This window comes from Hippocampus guttulatus, chromosome 2, assembly GCF_054856545.1.
Source record: "Hippocampus guttulatus isolate MCC_2025c chromosome 2, RoL_Hgut_1.0, whole genome shotgun sequence".
Lineage (NCBI taxonomy): Eukaryota > Metazoa > Chordata > Actinopteri > Syngnathiformes > Syngnathidae > Hippocampus > Hippocampus guttulatus.
Window position 1 is genome coordinate 14,742,035 of NC_141262.1, and position 19,377 is coordinate 14,761,411.

The window sequence follows — 19,377 nt, forward strand, 5'->3', positions numbered from 1 at the left end:
TTCAGACTTTAGCAAGCATCATGGAACGTGACATGCTTGATTTGCTTTCGCGGGCCACATAAAATGATGTGGTGGGCCAGATCTGGCCCCCGGTCCTTGACTTTGACACCAGTGGTCTAAACTTAAACGACTATACCGTCAAAATGAGAATCAACTCTTTTTTGTAGTCGTCTTGTTTTTTAATTTTCAGTTTTTCTATGTTTAAAATGAGATTTTGAGTCTCCATCCAGTGTGTGTGTGTGTGTGTGTGTGTGTGTGTGTGTGTGTGTGTGTGTGGCTTCATATGCCTGGAAGGATAAACACTGATGGGGCATAAACACGGCCATTTGTAAAGACCACTGCGCTTGTTACCATGACGACAGGACTGCCTCCTTCTTAAGAGAAGGACAAAGGATCAGCAAAGTGTAGCTTGTTAGACATCAATCAATAATGATGAAAACTTCACTTTACTTGGATGATAGTGAGTATGCTCATTATTACTGAAATACGTTTTGTTTGGATTTGCATCTTCTATTTCCCACCATCTTTATCGCCATTAATGAAGCAATAATGTGCACTTTAGTCGCTTTTTTTGCAAGCCCCTTTAAATTGAATTTGCCCCACCCTGAGCACTTCGCTCGCACAGAGACCATGAACGACTTCACGAGAGAGATTGCCAATAGAGCAGCTGAGTCATGTGACAAATTGGCTGCAAAGCACTTTGAAAGCTAAAAACAGCCTGGAACAGAGGCCAGACACAAACTGGCGATATAAACATCAGCGTCTTCTCCTCTTGTTGAAGTCGAGCTGAACTGATGGGACAACTAAAACAGACAGCCTTCTGGATTACCACAATTAGAAAAAGCCTATGAGGAGAAAATGTGGAGAATTATTGATTGATGGAGTAGGGGTGGGACAAACAATCAATACAGCTAAGTGTTTTGTTTTAAATTATTGATAGACTGCAGTTAAATGTGCAAAATAATATACAGTGTATATACATACCGGTATATATTTTTATGGGTCAACACATGGATCCTTTGGGTGGTGAGCTTCCAATAAAGGAGAGTAAATGTGTAGTGCATTATTATTTTAGGGTTGTTTGCAGTTATGTATTTCTAAGTGATTCATTTCACGTGAGTTAGATTTACAGTGAATGGAAAAACAAGTAAGTCTACCTTCACAGTCATGATAAAGCGTCAGGGTTTTCTGACCTAAATAACAAAACAAAAAAACCCCATCATTTTACTCACTTTTCCCCACAGTTAATGACTTTTTGAGGTGGTAAATATGGACACTATTTTTTTATTCAGAATTAACCAACATCATTCAAACTCATATTAAATGAAAGTCAGCACACCTTGGCCACCATTTATAAGACCTCCACCACAAATAAGTTCAGTTGTTCTAGAAAGCTTTTACTGTCATTTTTTTCCCCCTTTCTTAGCAGAAGCCTGAAGGGTTTTGTACGAACACTCAGTGCTATTTCAAACTGTTCATAATTCCTTCAACCTTGACTAATGCTGCAGTCCAGAAAAGTCGGATTCATCGCACTTGGGGCAGGATCTCTTCCCTAGCCCAGATAGGGCACTCCATTCTTTTGATTGAGGACTATGGTCTCAGATTTGGAGGTGCTGATTTTCCACCCAAAGGGCTTCGCAGTCAGCTGCGAACCGCTCCAGTGAGAGTTGTAGATGGCATCTTGAAGAAGCCAACAATGCTACACCATCTGCAAAAGCAGAGATGCAATACTGAGACCGCCAAACCGGGCTACCTCAACACTTCACCTGCCGCCAGAAAATCTGGCCATAAAGGTTATGAACAGAATCGGTGACAAAGGGTAGCCTTGACGGAGTCCAACCCTCACTGGAAATGAATCCGATTTACTGACGGCAGTACGTATCAAAATCTGACACCGGTCGTACAGGGACCGAACAGCCTGTATCAGTGGGTTCGGTACCACAAAGAACTTCCTGAGGGACGTGGTCAAAGTTCACAAAACATATGTAGACTGGTTGGGCGAACTCCCGTGCATCCTCAAGGACCCTGTTGATGGTGTGGCATTGCTCGACTATTCCACGGCCAGGACAAAAACCATCAATCTGGACAGTCCTAGATGTTCACACGATGTTGTAGAGGCATGTCAACCAGAGTCACTGTTGACACATAAGCATTCTGGTATGAATCCGTGGTGATTTTACAGGTTCTTCAATAGAATCAACGTTAATTCAAATTTGTGTAAATAGAATCAAAGTAAAATTACATTTGTGGGCTGCTTTGATGATGAGTGAAGTTTCGAGATGGCTGAGAAGCAAGAGAGTGCACTCATACTCTTGAAATGATTTATTCATGCTTCCACACCTGTTTTTCGCTTTACTCTGAAAAGGCTGGCCTCAATTTTTTTTCACCATGAGTAATGAGTAATGAAGCTGTGTAATTTGCACCTGCAGTGTGCGTGTGATGCTGCTCCAGGAGTCATAACAATTGCTGTCAGCCAAGCCCCGGTTTTCCTTTTCCAGCCCAATAACAGATTCATTGATACCTGCAGGCGAGGGGGTGCCTGCTAAAATATCCTCTGTGGTAGCGGGACGTGTGTGTGTGTGTGTGCGCGCGCGTGTGTGTGTGACTGACTATAGAAAATGTAAAAGAAAGACAAATCCTTGACTGTTAGCGTGAAGGTTATTCGTACTACTACAAAGGCAACCAAAATCCAGTGCCGCACTGATATATTAGTGACCTAACTTGCAAGTTTTTCAAGATACAAGCCATCGTTTGGCTTTGAGTTCTGAGCAAAAAATGAGATACTCTCTGATTGCTGTAGGTTGGCAGTGACTTCATCACAAGCAGCAGTTGGGCAGATACTGACAAATTCTCCAAAACGAGTCTTCAAGTGGTTTGTTGGCACTCTCACTCGAAGTCTCCCTTTTTGCTGGACAACACTGTCTCAAATGTATCAATGAATTATTAAATTGGATCGCATGTTTTGTTTTGCAAGTGTTGTAGCATTAAAGCAGGAGTCATTAAATCCTAGACGAGATTCTTTTTTGTAGGTCAAACCCTCACCTCTGGGAACGGTATCTAAAAATAGAGCTCTACTTTTGAATAATTGAAAATGTTTTGAAAAGGATTTTTGAGCATCACTAGCAAGGAGTCACAGATGGCAAATGAATGTTTTGATGGGTTTTTTTTTTGTCTGTATATACATTGTCATATCTCCCAGTTATTTTCACTTCCTGTCATGTGACTCTTGAGGTTTTACAAAGTCTCGAGGTGTGAACGGGGAGTAGGTGTTAAATTTTCTTTTCCAGCAGAACTCAGTGCTACCCAATGATGGCATGAAGAAGGAACTGCAAAATAGTGGAGGGCTAATACTGTATTTATTTTATTTGTGTATGTGTTCTGACAGATTAAAGGGTCGTGGTCGGGGAAGAACCGAGTGCAGAACCCCTACAGTCATAAGAACATCTTTAAAAACTGCTGTGAGGTGCTGTGTGGGCCCGCTTACCCGAGGTATGGCCCAAGACGATGCGTACTGCCTCACATTTTTCACATTTCACATTTGCCGTATTAAATGGCTTTCTTATTAAGGTAATGCCTGTGGCCATGCGGGTGATATGTCAGCCTTATTCGGTAGACTCAGAGGAGTGACTCATGAGCAGCTTGTCTACTGACTAATTGTCATGACATCGGTCAACATGGCTTCATATTCATGTGCTTCTAAAACTGCAACTATTGGTGTTTGTCAACAGCCATTTGCGCTGTTTGTTCGCATTAAGCTAACGATCTGCAGGGCGAAGTTATAGTTCCGTTTAAAATAAACAATGTTGCATTCCCTTAGTTTTATGTTGAGTTTGACAGGAATCCGGGAGTGTCTTGGATCCTTATTTTTTTTTTGTTGATGAATTGCTCCATCTTGCGAAATTGCTGCTATTGTCAAGTGAGCCAAATTGAGATTACCGCCACCATACTGTGCTCAAATCTCGGATCAAAACCAACGACAGCGCATGTCTTGAAAAACTTGTAAGTTGGATCAGTTGTGTCTCACTGTATTTTGAATCAAGACATTTTTGAATGCATTTTTCTATCCTACACTGACATGCAATTCTGACAAGGAGTGAGGCATGTAGCATCAGTCTCAGTTCTACATTAGGAGGCTCGGTTCTACATCCAGCTTCCATCGACTGACTGATTGCTGTGTGTTGCTCCTTAGTGTCTTGGACAGGAGGGGCCTGATGCACGAAGATTCGCCTGTTTCTGCATCGTCTGCTGCACCCTCCTCTTCCTCCTCCTCTTTATCCTTTTCCAACAACAGCAAGCCAGCGCCACCAACCACTGTGAGCATAACATACGCACACACGTTTACCCTCCCCCACTCACACAGCTCCCCAAGTCAAGTGCCTGAATAGAGAATGCAACATAAAACAGAATCTAAAGCCATAATGAGAAAATTTGCGGATGAGAGAAAGAAGTGACCTGCTAATCCATTTTGCAGCATGTGCAGCAGCCATTTTGTGTCCTTTCTCATTTGCATATTCCCACTGCTATGTTTAATGACCAATTGAATTCTACTTAGAACATCTGTTGGCTCACGAGTCATGAGAGGTCGAACCAGCTTGTTAAATTTTAGCAGCATTTTGGAGAAAAAGTAATGCAGTGCAATTAGTTCAAATTTGACTTAAAGTAACTCCTTACTTTTACATCTAATTTAACACATAACACTCCCATGTTGCATTTCGAGGCTGATCCACACAGGAAAAACTAATCACTTGAAATTACACTGTGGTTAAACATAATGTAATGCATACATTTTGTTTGATTTCCGACAAAATTCTTATACTACACATTGAGCAAGTGTACTGTCGGCCAGTCAATCAAGATTCATCAAAGGATGAGATGATTCCTATCCATTCGAAGGGAGAAACAAATGCCTTTTTTCCTGTCTTAGCGCAAATGATCTCGCTCAAAAACCCATCAGAGGTCTACAAATCTGTCACATGATTTTAATGATAAAATCTTTTCACTGAAAGTATCTCACACATTTAGTTGAATCGGTATGTACATTTCAACGCCCTAACCAAATGAGAAAGTACCACAGGAATGAAAATCAAGGAAGTACCAGCATGAAAAAAGCATTGGGCCCCTTCTTTTCTTCAGTTTCATGTTCATTTTAAAGCCTGTTATCACAAAAGGTGTATCATGTGGGGAAAATGGCCAGCTCTAAACGGCAACATTAAATTAAACTCTTGTGACCTATTTTTGTTGTCATCATTATATACAGTATATAATGAACAAGAAACCAAAGAAACAAGGATGGTCTCGTTTTTTCCATGACTGTATGTTGACGTGATGCATCTCGACTGAGAGACTTTGTATGTGGAGGAGGAGCTGAATTTAGCCTGGCTTTTCGAAGTTATGTGCATGTACACCTACACTTCAGTCATTTTAGGGGTCATGTTGCAGCAATGATGACTTGATGTCTTCTGCTTGCAGAAAACCACGGCGCCGCTCATCCCAAATGAGCACACGCCCGATGATGCCAAGGTGAGCATCGGCGTCTCGGCAGAGCAGAGCTGCTCCCCTGAAGATCTCCCTCCTTCCTTCATTCCGCCTTTGGCTTCCCCCGAGACAGACGCCGAGGCCTCCGTCACCAAGGACAATAGCCACTAACTGCGTTCCTCTGAGTCCTGTACGGTCAGGAACTCTCATCGCACTGCGCTGGTGACTTACCTTCTCTCCTTCCCCCATGTGAGTGACGTATCCTCCTTTCGGGAGAGGAGTGATTTAATGGAACGTCAGTATCTTCCCATCTCCTGAACACTTGGCTTGGCAGGTGTCTCTGAGGGAGCAAAGAAAATGTGCGCATGACAAACAGAAGAAAGGAGCTCCGATCGGATGATTCTTCTTCCAAACCTTGTATTCATTTTAAATGTGAGCGGCCAATATACACCAACCAAGCGGCCGGCAAAGACATTCTCGCTCCTCTTCACGTGTAAATTATCATTCAGTAAAGTCCCCTTTTTCCGTTGTGCACACATTACATGCTCTATGCAAATCGACAAGGCTGGACGAGTGGTGTTTGTGTGTAGCCGACATACTTTATTGGCTCCGTACAGGCAAGTTAAACATCGACCTTGTATTCTGTGAACTGCTGCATTCAGTACTGTTACTATAGCAATGGAAACGCCTGTCCGTCCTTCCTTCCTTCCTTCTTTCCCTTTTTATATACATAATTGTTCAAGTTGTGTATAATATTCTGTGACACTTGCTTCACCCACACAAAATATGTTCACCTGGAGGCATCCCACCATTTCTGTGTGTGCGCATACATGCGTGTGTGTGTGTGTGCGCGCGTGCGTGTCTGCATGTGTATGTAGGCGTGTGTGGCTTTTGATGACCCTGGTAGCAATTGTGCCTTATCATGAACGCAACAGACATCTGACAACAAAGACACCCCAGAGTTAAATCCGAAATGCCAACATTAAAACTTTAGAAGGCATACATGCATACTCGCAAAAAGTTAGTGATACACTGGGACTTTGAGATACGAGTGACCTGACGAAAGAGTTTTTTGAGTTACAAACCGTCATTCAGCTGATTTGCTGTACTGCCTGCTGGTGGCTAAGGCAAGTACATCCGATATGGTGGTACACTGAAGTTAATTGCAACATTCTCTTGAATTGGGTTTTTAACTCGTTTTTTTGTTTTTTTTCCAAAAATGCAAATTTATAGACATCTATTTTCCTTTACTAAGACCCAAACATAAAATGTGTTTTTGAGGGGTCTGGAATAACGGATTAACAGTATTTCCATTGATCTCATCACCGAAAGATGGTTTGAGAGATGAATGTTTTGAATTATGAGCATAGTTATGGAAAGAATTAGACTCGTATCTCAAGGCACAACTGTATTCAACTTTTGGGTTGAATTTCAGAAGTAAACAAGAAATGCAAAATTCACTAGGAAGTACACTTCTCTGCCTTTCTGCGAGTCTTGTAGTCGCGCTCTCTCTTTGTTGCAACTTGCTGATGATACTCTGACTGTCTTTAGATCAGAGGCCGCTTGTCTCAAGGTGTCAAAATGTGAATGGCATGATGAAGAGGAGTTAGTACCAATTGAAAACAAGAAGTTTCTTGGTCCAGCACGAATAACAAATTGTGCAAAAAATTACTGAAACAATGAACAGCTTTATATGTACATCCACCAGTTTACAGAAGGTCGAATTAAGTTCACCTGGAAAGGTTTTGTTGCATTTTTGGTTGACCCTGAAATTTCCTCCAAAAGCAGAATATCCATAACTTTTTGTGTACATTAGGTTGAATATTTATTTACTTTCTTGCTGAGAGGCACATGAAGATTAAGACTTGCGTCCTCCAACTGACAACCACTGTTAGCTTAGCATACATTTCGGCTAAAGAACACGCTTAAATCTGCCAAAGACTTTAAATGATTTGCTCTAAGTCAACTGCAACCTTGATATGCTGTAAAATTGACACGTCGACTCATCGGTTCTTCTTTCTTTGCTCCTCACACATTCTATTGTGTGAGGAGCAAAGAAAGAAGAAAGAAAACCAAATGACATTAGGTGTTTTCGTGCGCTAGTCTTGCTTGTCCTTGAAGGTTTCGGGGGAAAGAGTTCAGTTTTTGCGACTTGTAATGAGGAGTGCTAACTGTTAATTTGGATCATAATAAAAAGCAAAAAATAAAAATACAGCGACAAGCAAAGCCATTGTTGAATTGTACATATGTGGATGTAGTGAAAGAGGCAAAAGCGTTTGACTTTTTTTCAAGTGTTCCCGAGCACTGCCGTAAACCCATAAATCACACTCGAAACCAATCATCTCCCAGAAAAAAAGGCAGCTCAGTTTAACGCCTTTTCATTTGCATCATTCTAGTGGAGGTTGGTCTCATGGCTGCTTTAAATGCAGGAAATAAAAAAACGGAAGTAGGCGAGGGTACGTGAGAGATGAGGCTCGAGTCACAGGAGGGAAAAAAACGTGATGAAAGTCAAGCTGATTTTTGGTGTTGAAAATGTTAGCAAGTTTGTGATTTTGTACTCTTGTGTCATATGCGTGAGAGAGTGTTAGTCTACTATATGTGTGTAGAAGTGCTAATTATTGGACGCTGCCAACAGATGGATTCAAAAGTGACCATTTCTCGTGTAGTAGTCATGTCGGTTGATTTTTATTAGAGCCAAAAAGGAGAATGAATTGCAAATGTGAGAGATTTTGTCATTCCTGGCAGCTGTTTTTCTTTGTGATCTGGAAACTTTAAGAATGGATGATGGATATTGGAACCTTTTCATGAACCCGAAATGGGGTTTTTTCTCTTGGGGGACAAAAAAAGTAATTTGAAAATTGGTGAATGTATGCGCCTTATATTTATCACAATATCCAAGCTGATGATTTCTTTTCAATTGTATGATTTTTGTTTGGTTTTGTTTTGTTGATAAATTTGCCATGATCAAGTCAAGTCAAGTCAAGTCAACAGTATTTATAGAGCACTTTCAAACAGCCATCGCTGCATACAAAGTGCTGTACATGGAGCAATTTAACATGCACAATAAACAGTAAGACAAATCGGTAATAAAGGCGGTAGAAAGCACCAAACAGTAAAACCAAGAACAAATCTAAGTCATGCTGAGTCGAATGCCAAAGAATACAAGTGAGTTTTGACGAGGGTTTTGAAGATGGGCAGCGAGGAGGATCAGACCAGAATGCTCTGATATACAATATATCGATGACATCAGTACTCTTTATTTATGTCCACTTTGTTTGGTCTTAACACTGTGATTCTCTGTATTTTATTCCAGTTACTCCACTTATTTTTACATGTCGGTTAAATAAACCATATTGTATTAATAATGTCTTTAGCAGTGGACATTTTGAAACTCAACTCAACTTTACTCATAAAGCACACCAAGAAAAAGCCACAGAACAGAGTGCTGTACACATACAAAAATTAAACTGAAGCTATCAAACATTTTGAACATAAAACAATTGAAACAAGAATACAAGTGAAAAATAGCGATCCACTAAACCTGGCGCAGAGTGTCAAAGTTGAAGGCCAAAGGTTAACTAGATAATATGGGTTGGAAATTAGAGATGGACGTTAAAGTTCTTTCAGGGCCGATACCGAAACTGATTCTTAGTGGCCAAGGAGGCCGATAACCAATATTTTGAGCCGATATGTATTTTTCATATATATATTGTGTGTGTGTATGTTATTAAGAATCAGACTGGCTGTCCTTAAAGGTACTCTTAAAGTTGTAGTCTTTTGATTAGTACTTACAGCTAAAACTATTTTAAGCATACGTTTATTCGTTTTTGTTTTGCTTTGTTTTGTTTTTTTACACAACCCACTCAGGTTCGTAGTTAGACCTGTAGCAACGCTCTTTACAACAAAAATGCTTTTGCCTGTCAATCTCTGGCAAGTGACGTCATCTACACAGTGCTGAGTTGCCAGTCAGCCATTGTAATGCACTGTTCACATTCAGGCAAACAGTTGTTTGAGTGGCCAAAAGAAAGAAAAGAATAAGGCACGTAAATGGACCGGAAAATTGGAACGATTTAGTTTCGATGAGCATTCTTTGTTCCAAGCACTTGGAAGACTTATGTTTTTTTTTTTACCGGATTTTCAAAAAAGGTAGTTTTGATTATCAATGAAAAACTATGGCTGTTGTTTATGAAAACATTCGAGTAATTGTACATGGACATAGATGTAATCCTGTACGAAAACATTCAAACTATATGAGCGCCTGGATGTAATCCTTCGTAATGGTTTACAACTGACAATGCTGCCAATATAATGTACGGCGTGGCCTACAATGCAACAGAATTACCTTAGCAATGACAATGTAGGACACCAACCCACTATAACGTGCACTCTCAGTGCAATGAATACATGGCCCAAGTAGGTAATCCCATCGTGCGCATTTTACAGCATGGCGTATCATCGAATTGCAAACAATAATGCTAGGCTGATAAATGCAGCCAATGTCGCGTACCGTTCTTACAATCTCTCAGGGTCTCGTCTCCACTCCATGTCCACAACATTTTCCGCATCCTGAGCATCTAGCTCGTATATGTATTGCCCAACATACATTTTGCCAACAACCTCCTCTTCATCCAACACTTCAAACACCTGGATCCCCTTTCTTGTTTCCACACTTACTAGGAAACAATCCAAACAGATTTACAAAACTGCAGCAGATTTTGACGGTGCGATGATTGTGTTTATGTCACAACACAACGCCCCCCCCCACTGCTACTGTCCAAAAAAAACTTCAGGACCACGATGAGAACATTTACATGATTCGATTTGGAGTCTTCAATATGCTTCTTGCACACTCAGTTCTTGCAGGTATTGTTGGACATCATCGATCACCTTTTGTTCATCGATCACTGTCTCCTTGCTGTTTTCTGACCGGTCATCCTGAGGCTCCCTTTCCGGTTGAGCCTCCTCAGGCTTCACATCCAGCTGCTCCGAGCTGTCAAAACAGCCCGAATCCCTCGGTTCCTTTGGTCTTGTCTCCACCTCCTCCTCTTCCTCATCCTCCTCCTGCGGATTGGATTCATCCTCGGCTGCCAAATCATCGATATGTTTAGTACAGGAGATCGAAAGGTGTGTGTGTGTGTGTTCTTAAAAAGAAAAGTAACAATTAATTAGCGGCACATAAAAAAGCTTTTTTCCCGACTGTTTAACTGTATTGTTAAAACTTTTTTGTTCTAATATTACGACTTTATCATAACGTTTTCACATTTTTCTGGTAATATGAGGACATTAAGACTTTTCTGGTAACTTTACAAGTCTATTTTGATAATACAACATTTTATCTTGTTGGAGATTTGTTCTTTTATGTGTTGTAAACTGTTCTGGGAAATGGTGGCTTTTTTTCTGGCAATATTACAACATGCTGGATTTGATCAATCTTTGCAGCTTTTTACATTTTTTTTTTTAGCGGGTAGCAAAGAGTTGCTGCAATTCATTTCATTTCACAGCTACCGCAGAGTGAGTGCGGAGGAAATGAAAAAGTGCGTGGAAGCGAGATGAGCTCGAATGTCAAGATGTCTTACAAAAGATTGAACACGAGAGTGAGTGTAAGGCTGCATAAGAGAGCAGTCGAAAGTTTGTCGTTACGTGGCTGGTGGCATAAAAGATTCCCTACAGGCACACTTCCTCTGTCAGAGGGACTACGAGATGACTTTCTGACTGACAGCGCAGACTTTCTTAACGATATGATGGAAAATTGACTTTTAATATCTTGAAAATCCCTGTCAAATGAAAACAAATTTGTCATGTAAATTTTCACACACCAGAGAGAAGAGAAGAATTGCCAAGGCAATAAAATGAGGCTTCAAAATCATTAAATTAGCCATTAGTGACTTTGTGAAAGCACGTCATTCATTTGCAGTCAATACACATCTCCTGCTTTGGAGGGAGTCTCAGAGTCATCAATAACATCCTGAAAAGGCACTGGATTTGCTGCCCGTGGCTTTTTGGAAAAATAGTTGCGAGTGGGTATGAGAAGTCGCTAAATATGAGGAAGGAAGTCAGCAATATTGCGTATAGCTGCTGGCTTTGTCGCATTGCCATTGCTTTGTGCACAGGCGTGACCCTCAAAATGCGGTGATTTGAACAAGAGTGGGAAGGAAAAATGACTATCAAGTGTGCTCCAACTCTATCATTTGTGAATTTTGACTGATTTAATAATGATGATGATAGATGTCGTAAAGCAACTGATTCAAGATTGTGAAAAATGTGCATCAGTCTCCTTTTAATTTTGGTTAAACTAGTTGAAGAGAGAGAGGCATTAAGGAGGAGTACAAAACCTACGGTCTCGGAGCAGGTCGGCAATGCTCAGGATCTTGGCGCGTTGATCCGGGTCAGTGATGTTCAGCTCATTGAGGTGAGACTCCCTCAAACCCATGAAGTCTTCCAGGTTCTGAAATCCATGCATGGACAGCAAGAAAGACAAGTCCTGGAAAAGGGATGGAGGTCATTTGTCATATGAGCCGTTGAAAGTCTACTCGTTTCACAAACCGTTCGTTTTAGAACGGAATCAGATGGAGACCGTATGTCGTTTTGAACAACTAGCTTGTGGCTCGTGATTGTGATCTATTAGTAGGCCTATCGATTGTACCATGAATGGATAAAAGCAAAACTAGTAAGAAGAGGTCGCACCATTAGCCCAATGCAGTCCAGCACCTCCTCCAGGGTGGATGGTTTGGACTTGTTTCTGTTGGTCTTGCTGTCACAACGTCTTCGCCTGACAGGGGGGCTCTCGTCGGGCAGGAGATTGATGTATATGAACTTAAAGGAGCCCACCTTGTGGTGGAGTTTTCCTGTCCAGGTGCCCACGGGAGGCTTCTCGATAATGTGGATAATGTCTCCTTTCTGGAGGAGGAAGGAAGCACAATCTTGAGATGTAATCTAACCTATGCACCTTATTCCTAGGCCCCCATGAGTCTTTCCGTGATATATGGCCGCGACTTCCGGTATAGCAAAACTGGCGTTTTGTTTCCATGTCAACTGTCCGAGTCCACTTTCCATGACAGTTACGGACTTTAACAAGCCCTCTTCCGGCTAATGTAGCGGGGTAGGAGGGTAACAACAAAAGGGGCCAGCGATAAGGTACATTGACATATTTAACAACTTCCCGTACTCTCTAGCTTCAGACGTGAGGCAGTGAGCGTCTCAACAGCTCCGAGACATATCAGTACCGACACACTTTAAAGTTTGTCACATTTTGTTGAAAGAGGTTAGACACATTCTTATATTGAATTTAAATCCTTGTTGCATTATTGATTGTTGCTGCGCATTTCTTTATCAAGGTACGCCTCAAAACTACAAATGGTATCCCACTTTTGGGATGCAAAAACAATTGTCTTGCCAGTTTTTCTGGTGGTCAACATCAAGAGAATGATTTCAGAATGATGTCATCTGGTAGACTCACTTGAAGTTTCAGGGACTCCACATCATAGGGACTGGGGGTGAAGTCGGTGTGCACCACGGCGCGGCCACAGAAGGGTCCGTCGAAGGAGACAGCATTCTCCTCCAGTTTCATGCTGTCTCTCTGACAATAACCGCTGTCCAGACTCTGTCTGTCACTATCTGAAGAGGAAGGGCACGTATGGACCAGAATACTTGATGACAAAGAAGGTCAATGTTGAGGAAGTCTTACTGCCAGAAAAAGGACAGGTGATAGGACTGGAAGCCGTCTCTTCTGAGCCTGTGGAGGACGTTGACATCCTCTGGCCTCCCCACTTAGGGGACACGAGTTCCTCACTCCTCTCCCCCTGAAGAGGCTAAGACCAACATGGTGTCAAGTTTGTTATTATTACTGTATTATTATTTACAGTTAGCTGCTTTAAACCTGTTGGTATAAAATAATATTAACTCATTCAATGACTTCAAGGGAAGTTGATGTCAGGCACACCTGTGACCCTTGTGGCGTGTGTGTGCGTGTGTGTGTGTGTGTGTGCGTGTGTCTGTGTGTGTGTCTGTATATATCAAATTATGTTGCAGCTGTAAATGGAGAAAAATAGGACTCTGTCTACCACGACTGTAAGTGACACAGGAAGAGGTGGTAATATGAGTATTTTTTCTGTCATTTTTAAATTTTATTATTATTAACAACTCTAACGTATTTAAGCATTTCACTAAGATTTTACATGTACAGTGTACTGTCGTTGTGTATGTATTCGATGACATTCTTGGTTTTGGATCATGATGTGTTGAAAACATATAAAAAAAATCAAATTATTCCATGTTATTGGAATTATCATATGCAGATTTATAATATTTCATCATTGTATTTATAATTTTTGTTCAATTTTATTACACACACATCCATCTAATTATTACGTTAAAATTATATTCATTCATTTTGCGATCCGCTTTATCCTCAGAAGGGTCGCGGGGGTTGCTGGAGCCTATCCCAGCTGTCGTCGGGCAGTGGGCGGGGGACACCCCGAACGGGTTGCCAGCCAATCGCAGGGCACACGGAGACGAGCAGTCATCCGCTCTCACACTCACACCTACAGACAATTTAGAGTGTTCAAACAGCCTATTTAAATTATATTCATTCTTTCATTCATTTTCCGAACCGCTTGATCCTCACTAGGGTCGGGGGGTGCTGGAGCCAGCTGTCTTCGGGCAGTAGGCGGGGGACACCCTGAATCGGTTGCCAGCCAATCGCAGGGCACACAGAGTCAAACAACCATGCACGCCCACACTCACACCTGCCACACATGTTTTTGGAATGTGGGAGGAAACCGGAGTATCCGGAGAAAACCCACACAGGCCCGGGGAGAACATGCAAACTCCACACAGGGAGGCCGGAGCCGGTACCTCTGTACTGTGAAGTCGACGTGCTAACCACTGGACTACCGGGCCGTTTAAATTATATGTACTTTTATAATTATAATTACAATCGACATATTGTTAATTTCATGCAAACACTTTTAAATATAATTGACTTTTGCAATTTGTTTTTCAAAGTGAAATTCATGCATGCAGTAGATGTATTTGACCACCAGACAGAGACATTACCCAAGTGTGCCATTTGGGTAATGTGTGACTCCTTTCACCTGCAATAGATTGTAGTGACACAAAGTGCATTATTAAGTGTACAGTGTTTCGAATCATATTTACCCCCTCCTCAGCTAGAACCTTCTGCACCATCTTGGAGTTCTTGCGGGTTATCGTGCGGGAGATGACGTAACGCCACTTCTTGCTCAGTTTGCCGCCGCTTTTCCCTCCCTCCGTGACGCTCCCTTCCACCTGAGAAAGGTGCACAATTGTTTCACTGTTTCAACCCCCCCCCCCCCCCCCCCCATTGCAACACCATATCCACAGCTGATCGGGACGATGATGACATTTGCTTGAGTTTCTTCCTGATTCAGAATTGTGAATGTTGATTGCAACCTAATCTATTTTTCCCATAAGGCAAAATTAGCCACTGACAACTACAGTGGGTGCTATAACTCATATTTTGTGAGATTAAATCTGAAGAATTTGCAGTATACAGCATTGATGATTTATTTCATAGTCATTGCTTCTTCTGGTGACTTGCTTTTAGAGGTTTTGTGTTTTTCATCAGATGATGGCATATTGGACTTGAAACACACTGGATATTTATGTTGAATCACATTGCTTGAGCTCACTTTTATCCACAACAGAGGTTGTCATATTCAGTTTCACAAGATGGAACAAAGTCAGTATCATCTAAATTGCCTCAAAAACAAAAAATAAAGTGGGAGTAAAAAAAAAAAGGTTTTGCACAGTTGTACTTTAACTTCCTGAACTACTTTTCGAGACTCTGATCGATCTCTGAACCTCATTATCTGAGATGTTTTTGCCTGGTTTCATGGGAGCGACCATCTTGGAAATGGGAGTTGGCCCAGTATTAATCTGATGAATCAGGAAAAGTGCTGAGGGCACTGAAGGAACAAAGAACTGCCTCCTCGACTGTATATAAAACTAGATCTAAAACTCGATTTACAGTAGATTATTACTCAGCTGACCTGAAATTACTTTTCTGTGTTCAATTCTGCACTTACCATAAAAAACAAAAATAGAGTTAGCCCACTGTAGTTCTCAGTGGCTCAAAATGGTTTATTTGCACTCACAAAACGCACGACCCAGAGCGAACATAGTGAGTGAAATGTCTGTGGACTGTTTGTCAGACAGACTGTTGCGGCTCTCTGCTTGACTGCCTGTCGTCATGCAAAGGACATCCTGTCTGCACTATGCTCAGAAGCACAAAAGACATACATATTTAAATTGACTTCCAATGAACTGCGGTGTGCGGAATCAGGAAGTTTTGCACTTCTGCAACACTTGTTTATGACCTGCAATTAGGGTACAATGACATGTTTGGAGAAACGCCAGTCGTTGCACTTTTCACTCAAGCACTGATGAAATGTATACTTCACTGTAAGTGCATCTGCGAAATCCACAATATCATATTATAATAAAAAAAAATTAAATGCTAGTGAAATATATGTGATAACTAAGATCTTGAGAATTTTTGAAGACAATATATGTTTACTTATAATATTTTTATTTATAATTACATGAATTATAAATAACATAATTTGAAAAAAGAGAATCTTACTTTATTAACATAACATCTGACATAGTTTACCTTCTTTTCTTCCATTATTCAAATATGGCCCTTGAACATAAAGGTTTGCCCTTTCACTACCTGTCCTGTTTTTAATGATGCACGACAACAGTATGATTAAATCTTCCTTTTGGAAAATCCTCACTTCATAAAAACTAAAAACAACAACTAAAACGAAACAAAGAAAAACCCAATCATGTTATCTCCCCCCTTCCCTTCCGATTGGGTGACAGGCCGACTCACACTCTCATCGAGGACAAACTCCTTGTCCGGCGTGACAGGTGAGGTCACTTTGGGCTTCATGAAGTCCTTGAAGCTGCTTGACCTCTGCAGAGTGAGCTGCAAAAACATTTTTGCATCACCAATTACTGTAATCAATAGGAACACCATCAGAAAAGATTAAAGTCACACAGAGGCACGCATGCACACAAACGCACGTACACATTTCATAATCTCCACAAATGTGTGAAGCCATGACTTGAATGTGACTTTTTCTTATCTACTTTTTCCGGTTAAAGAGTTCGAAAATATCCACTTTGACCGCAATATGGGGGGACCACAAAATAGTTTAACACACTTTATGCACATTTAAACTTAAAACACTTTTAAATAAATGGTAAATGTATTTGAGCTCAAAATTTCGAAGCAGAAAATTGATAGAAAACATGATGTATGTCTGTTATATGCATGTGGCTTTAAGAGGTGTGGCCTGATAGGCTGGCGTATGACATCTACAATTCTGAGTGTCTCGGTGTGAGATGAAGTTGACAGCGATTCCTAGGCACGAGTATGCCTATTACATTTATGGGGTTTATATTACTCCCGGTGTTCAATAAATGGCTCAAAGGTACGTTGGCAAATGTGGCTCTCCTTTCCCATTTGGGAGGGCATTACAGTAAGTACCATTGCACTTTGAGATATAAGCACTTTATGGTGGTAGTGAACTCGATTCGAGAGAATTACATGTCAGGTATTTAACACAACCACATGGCTTTCGCCGCGAAATACAAACAAATATTTCAAAACACCATTGACATGTTAACGGTTAGCATCAATAGCCTCTAGGAACAAAGACTAATATTACAGTACAGCATCTTACTGACTCACTTAACATAACAGTTGTGGAAGAAGAAGGACAAGCACGAGTACAATTCATCTTTGCTTGCATACGAATGACGGTATGACACAATGGTGGCAAAGGTGGGCACACCAGAAGGCGCAGCACAATAAATTGGATGGCAGCATTAAATTATGTAGCACATGATCATGATGTGGTAACAAAAAAATAATAATTTGGGAAAATCCCATGATGTGGTCCCAGGAGTGTTCTTTAAATAATGCAAAAATAAGAACGACTAAATTATTATGGAGTTCCGCAGTGACTTGGCTACCTGAAGCATTGTTGAAGGGTGTTTTTTTTTTTTTAAACTTTGTAACGAAAACTACTTCTGCAGCCATGATTCACTCTACCAGAATAGAGGAACTAGATATTTTTTCTTGAACTTCAAGCAGTTAGATTGTGTGTGTGTGTGCATGTGTGTGTGTGTGTGTTTGCTTTAACGTGTAGATTTCCTTGGGCGATAAAAAGTCTTTAAAAATCCTCTATATGTTTAAACATCAAATGTGATGTACAGTTTATTACAAGTATATTTATGTACAGTATTTAGGTAATAAAAAAATACTTCTGCTTATGCTCCCCATCACATTGAAACGCACTAGAACAATGAAAAGACTTCCTCACCTTTTTCTTCTGCACCTGCTCCTTCTCCGAAGCGTTGGAAGGCTTTCGCCTCAACATTTCGTTGTCGTTGGCGTGCAGGCGACTTGGAAGAAAAGTTGGGTGAAGGTTTCTGTTCTTGTCTCTGGGTTGAGAGGACAAATGTGAAAATAGATGAGACAGAGGAGCTGCACGCCCCCGCTACTGAAAGGGGAAGTCACATAAACGCATGGCAACAAACCCACTACTGCACATTTCACTCCTGCAGTCAGCACTTTAATAGACGACAAAACAGTTTAGCATCATTGCTAAATGCTCTTGTATTCAGTACCATGGTGCCTTGAGATACGAGTTCAGTTTTTTTTCCTTGACTATGCTCATAAGACAAAACCCTCATCACAACATCTTGCATTAAAATGAATGTTAATATCATTAATCCGTTCCAGCCTCAGAAAAAAAAAACAAACAAAAAAATAACTTTTGTAATGTGTTCTAAAAACACATTGTGTCATGACATAATTTAATACAGTTAAAAAGAATTAAAAGAATAAAACAGCCTTCTGGTGTGCGCACCTTGGCTACCTCGGGAAAGTTTAAGACAGAGGCTTATTGAACACTCTGATCCTCACTCGGGTTCTTGTCACTGCAGTAATATGAGTCCTTCTTTGCAGAGGACAAAGAATATAAGCATGTTAGTAGTGCTACATCATTACATATCTTATGTTATGTCTTCCAAATTGCTATTTGCCGCGATGTGAGTTGAGCAACTTGCCACCGCACAGTACCCGAATCCTGAGTTTGGCCAATCAACGGCTCATGTCACGAAAAACCCAGAAGTCAGGTGTTTCGTATCACAAGGCAGCACAAGTCATGTTTGTACACCAACAACATGAAAGCGTTGAGTATTCTTCAGTAGAGTGCACCTTATGATGCTTACTCTTGACACATTTTTTTCCTTCTTCAACACAATGTGAATCACGCTCGCTCTTTTTAAAGCTGTTGCTCATGTCTCCAACCTGTGATTTATCAGCATATTTTCCTCAGCTGTAACTATTTGTCAGCATGGCTGAAGGAAGGCCCTTTTCACAAAACCACAGTGCAGCACCAAAAACAAACCAGGACAATTAGACAACATTCCAAATTATTATGCAAATGACATTTTCCTCTGAATTTGACTGAATCTGACTCGTAAATCGAAATGATAGACCATATAATTTTCAAGTCATCAACTATCCATCCACCCATCCATCCATTTTCTGATCCGCCTATCCTCTCGAGGCTCACAGGCGTGCTGGAGCCTACTTCAGCTGTCTTCGGGCACCGTGAAATGGTTGTCAGCCAATCGCAGGGCACACGGACCAACAACCATTCATCCTCACAATCACACCTAGGGACAATTTAGAGCATTCAAGCAATCTACCATGCATATTTTGGGAATGTGGGAGGAAATCGGAGTAAAAAACCTTACGCAGGCAAGGGGAGAACAGTACAGAAGTGAAGGGTTCGATTCCAGGCCCCAGCCCTCTTGTGTGGAGTTTGCATGTTCTCCCCATGT

General features: G+C 41.1%; 2 protein-coding genes across 6 annotated transcripts in view; one reads left to right on the plus strand and one right to left on the minus strand.

Annotated features, from left to right (window-relative positions):
* zdhhc9 (zDHHC palmitoyltransferase 9) overlaps positions 1 to 8,448 on the plus strand; it is a 26,893-nt gene extending 18,445 nt beyond the window's left edge. For all 3 annotated transcript variants that reach the window (XM_086138354.1, XM_086138362.1, XM_086138344.1), the window contains 3 exons: positions 3,386 to 3,489; positions 4,190 to 4,313; positions 5,470 to 8,448. In XM_086138354.1, the coding sequence (XP_085994480.1) occupies positions 3,386 to 3,489; positions 4,190 to 4,313; positions 5,470 to 5,646 (405 nt within the window). In that variant the 3' untranslated portion in view covers positions 5,647 to 8,448. The remainder of the gene's footprint in view (positions 1 to 3,385; positions 3,490 to 4,189; positions 4,314 to 5,469) is intronic.
* On the minus strand, positions 1,269 to 18,065 carry sash3 (SAM and SH3 domain containing 3). Of its 3 annotated transcripts, XM_086138314.1 has the most exons (10): positions 17,847 to 18,065; positions 16,349 to 16,444; positions 14,632 to 14,760; positions 13,160 to 13,283; positions 12,932 to 13,089; positions 12,160 to 12,372; positions 11,812 to 11,956; positions 10,363 to 10,559; positions 5,707 to 5,815; positions 1,269 to 2,135 (listed from the first exon to the last, which is right to left on the minus strand). In XM_086138314.1, the coding sequence occupies exons 1-10, from the start codon at positions 17,901 to 17,903 to the stop codon at positions 2,092 to 2,094; spliced, it is 1,272 nt and encodes a 423-aa protein (XP_085994440.1). In that variant the 5' UTR covers positions 17,904 to 18,065; the 3' UTR covers positions 1,269 to 2,091. The 3 variants fall into 3 exon arrangements, with proteins under 3 accessions (XP_085994440.1, XP_085994448.1, XP_085994457.1); XM_086138322.1 differs by lacking the exon at positions 1,269 to 2,135 and having other exon boundaries at positions 4,960 to 5,815; positions 17,847 to 18,064; XM_086138331.1 differs by lacking the exons at positions 1,269 to 2,135; positions 5,707 to 5,815 and having other exon boundaries at positions 8,704 to 10,559; positions 17,847 to 18,061.
* Positions 18,066 to 19,377: the final 1,312 nt, after the last annotated feature.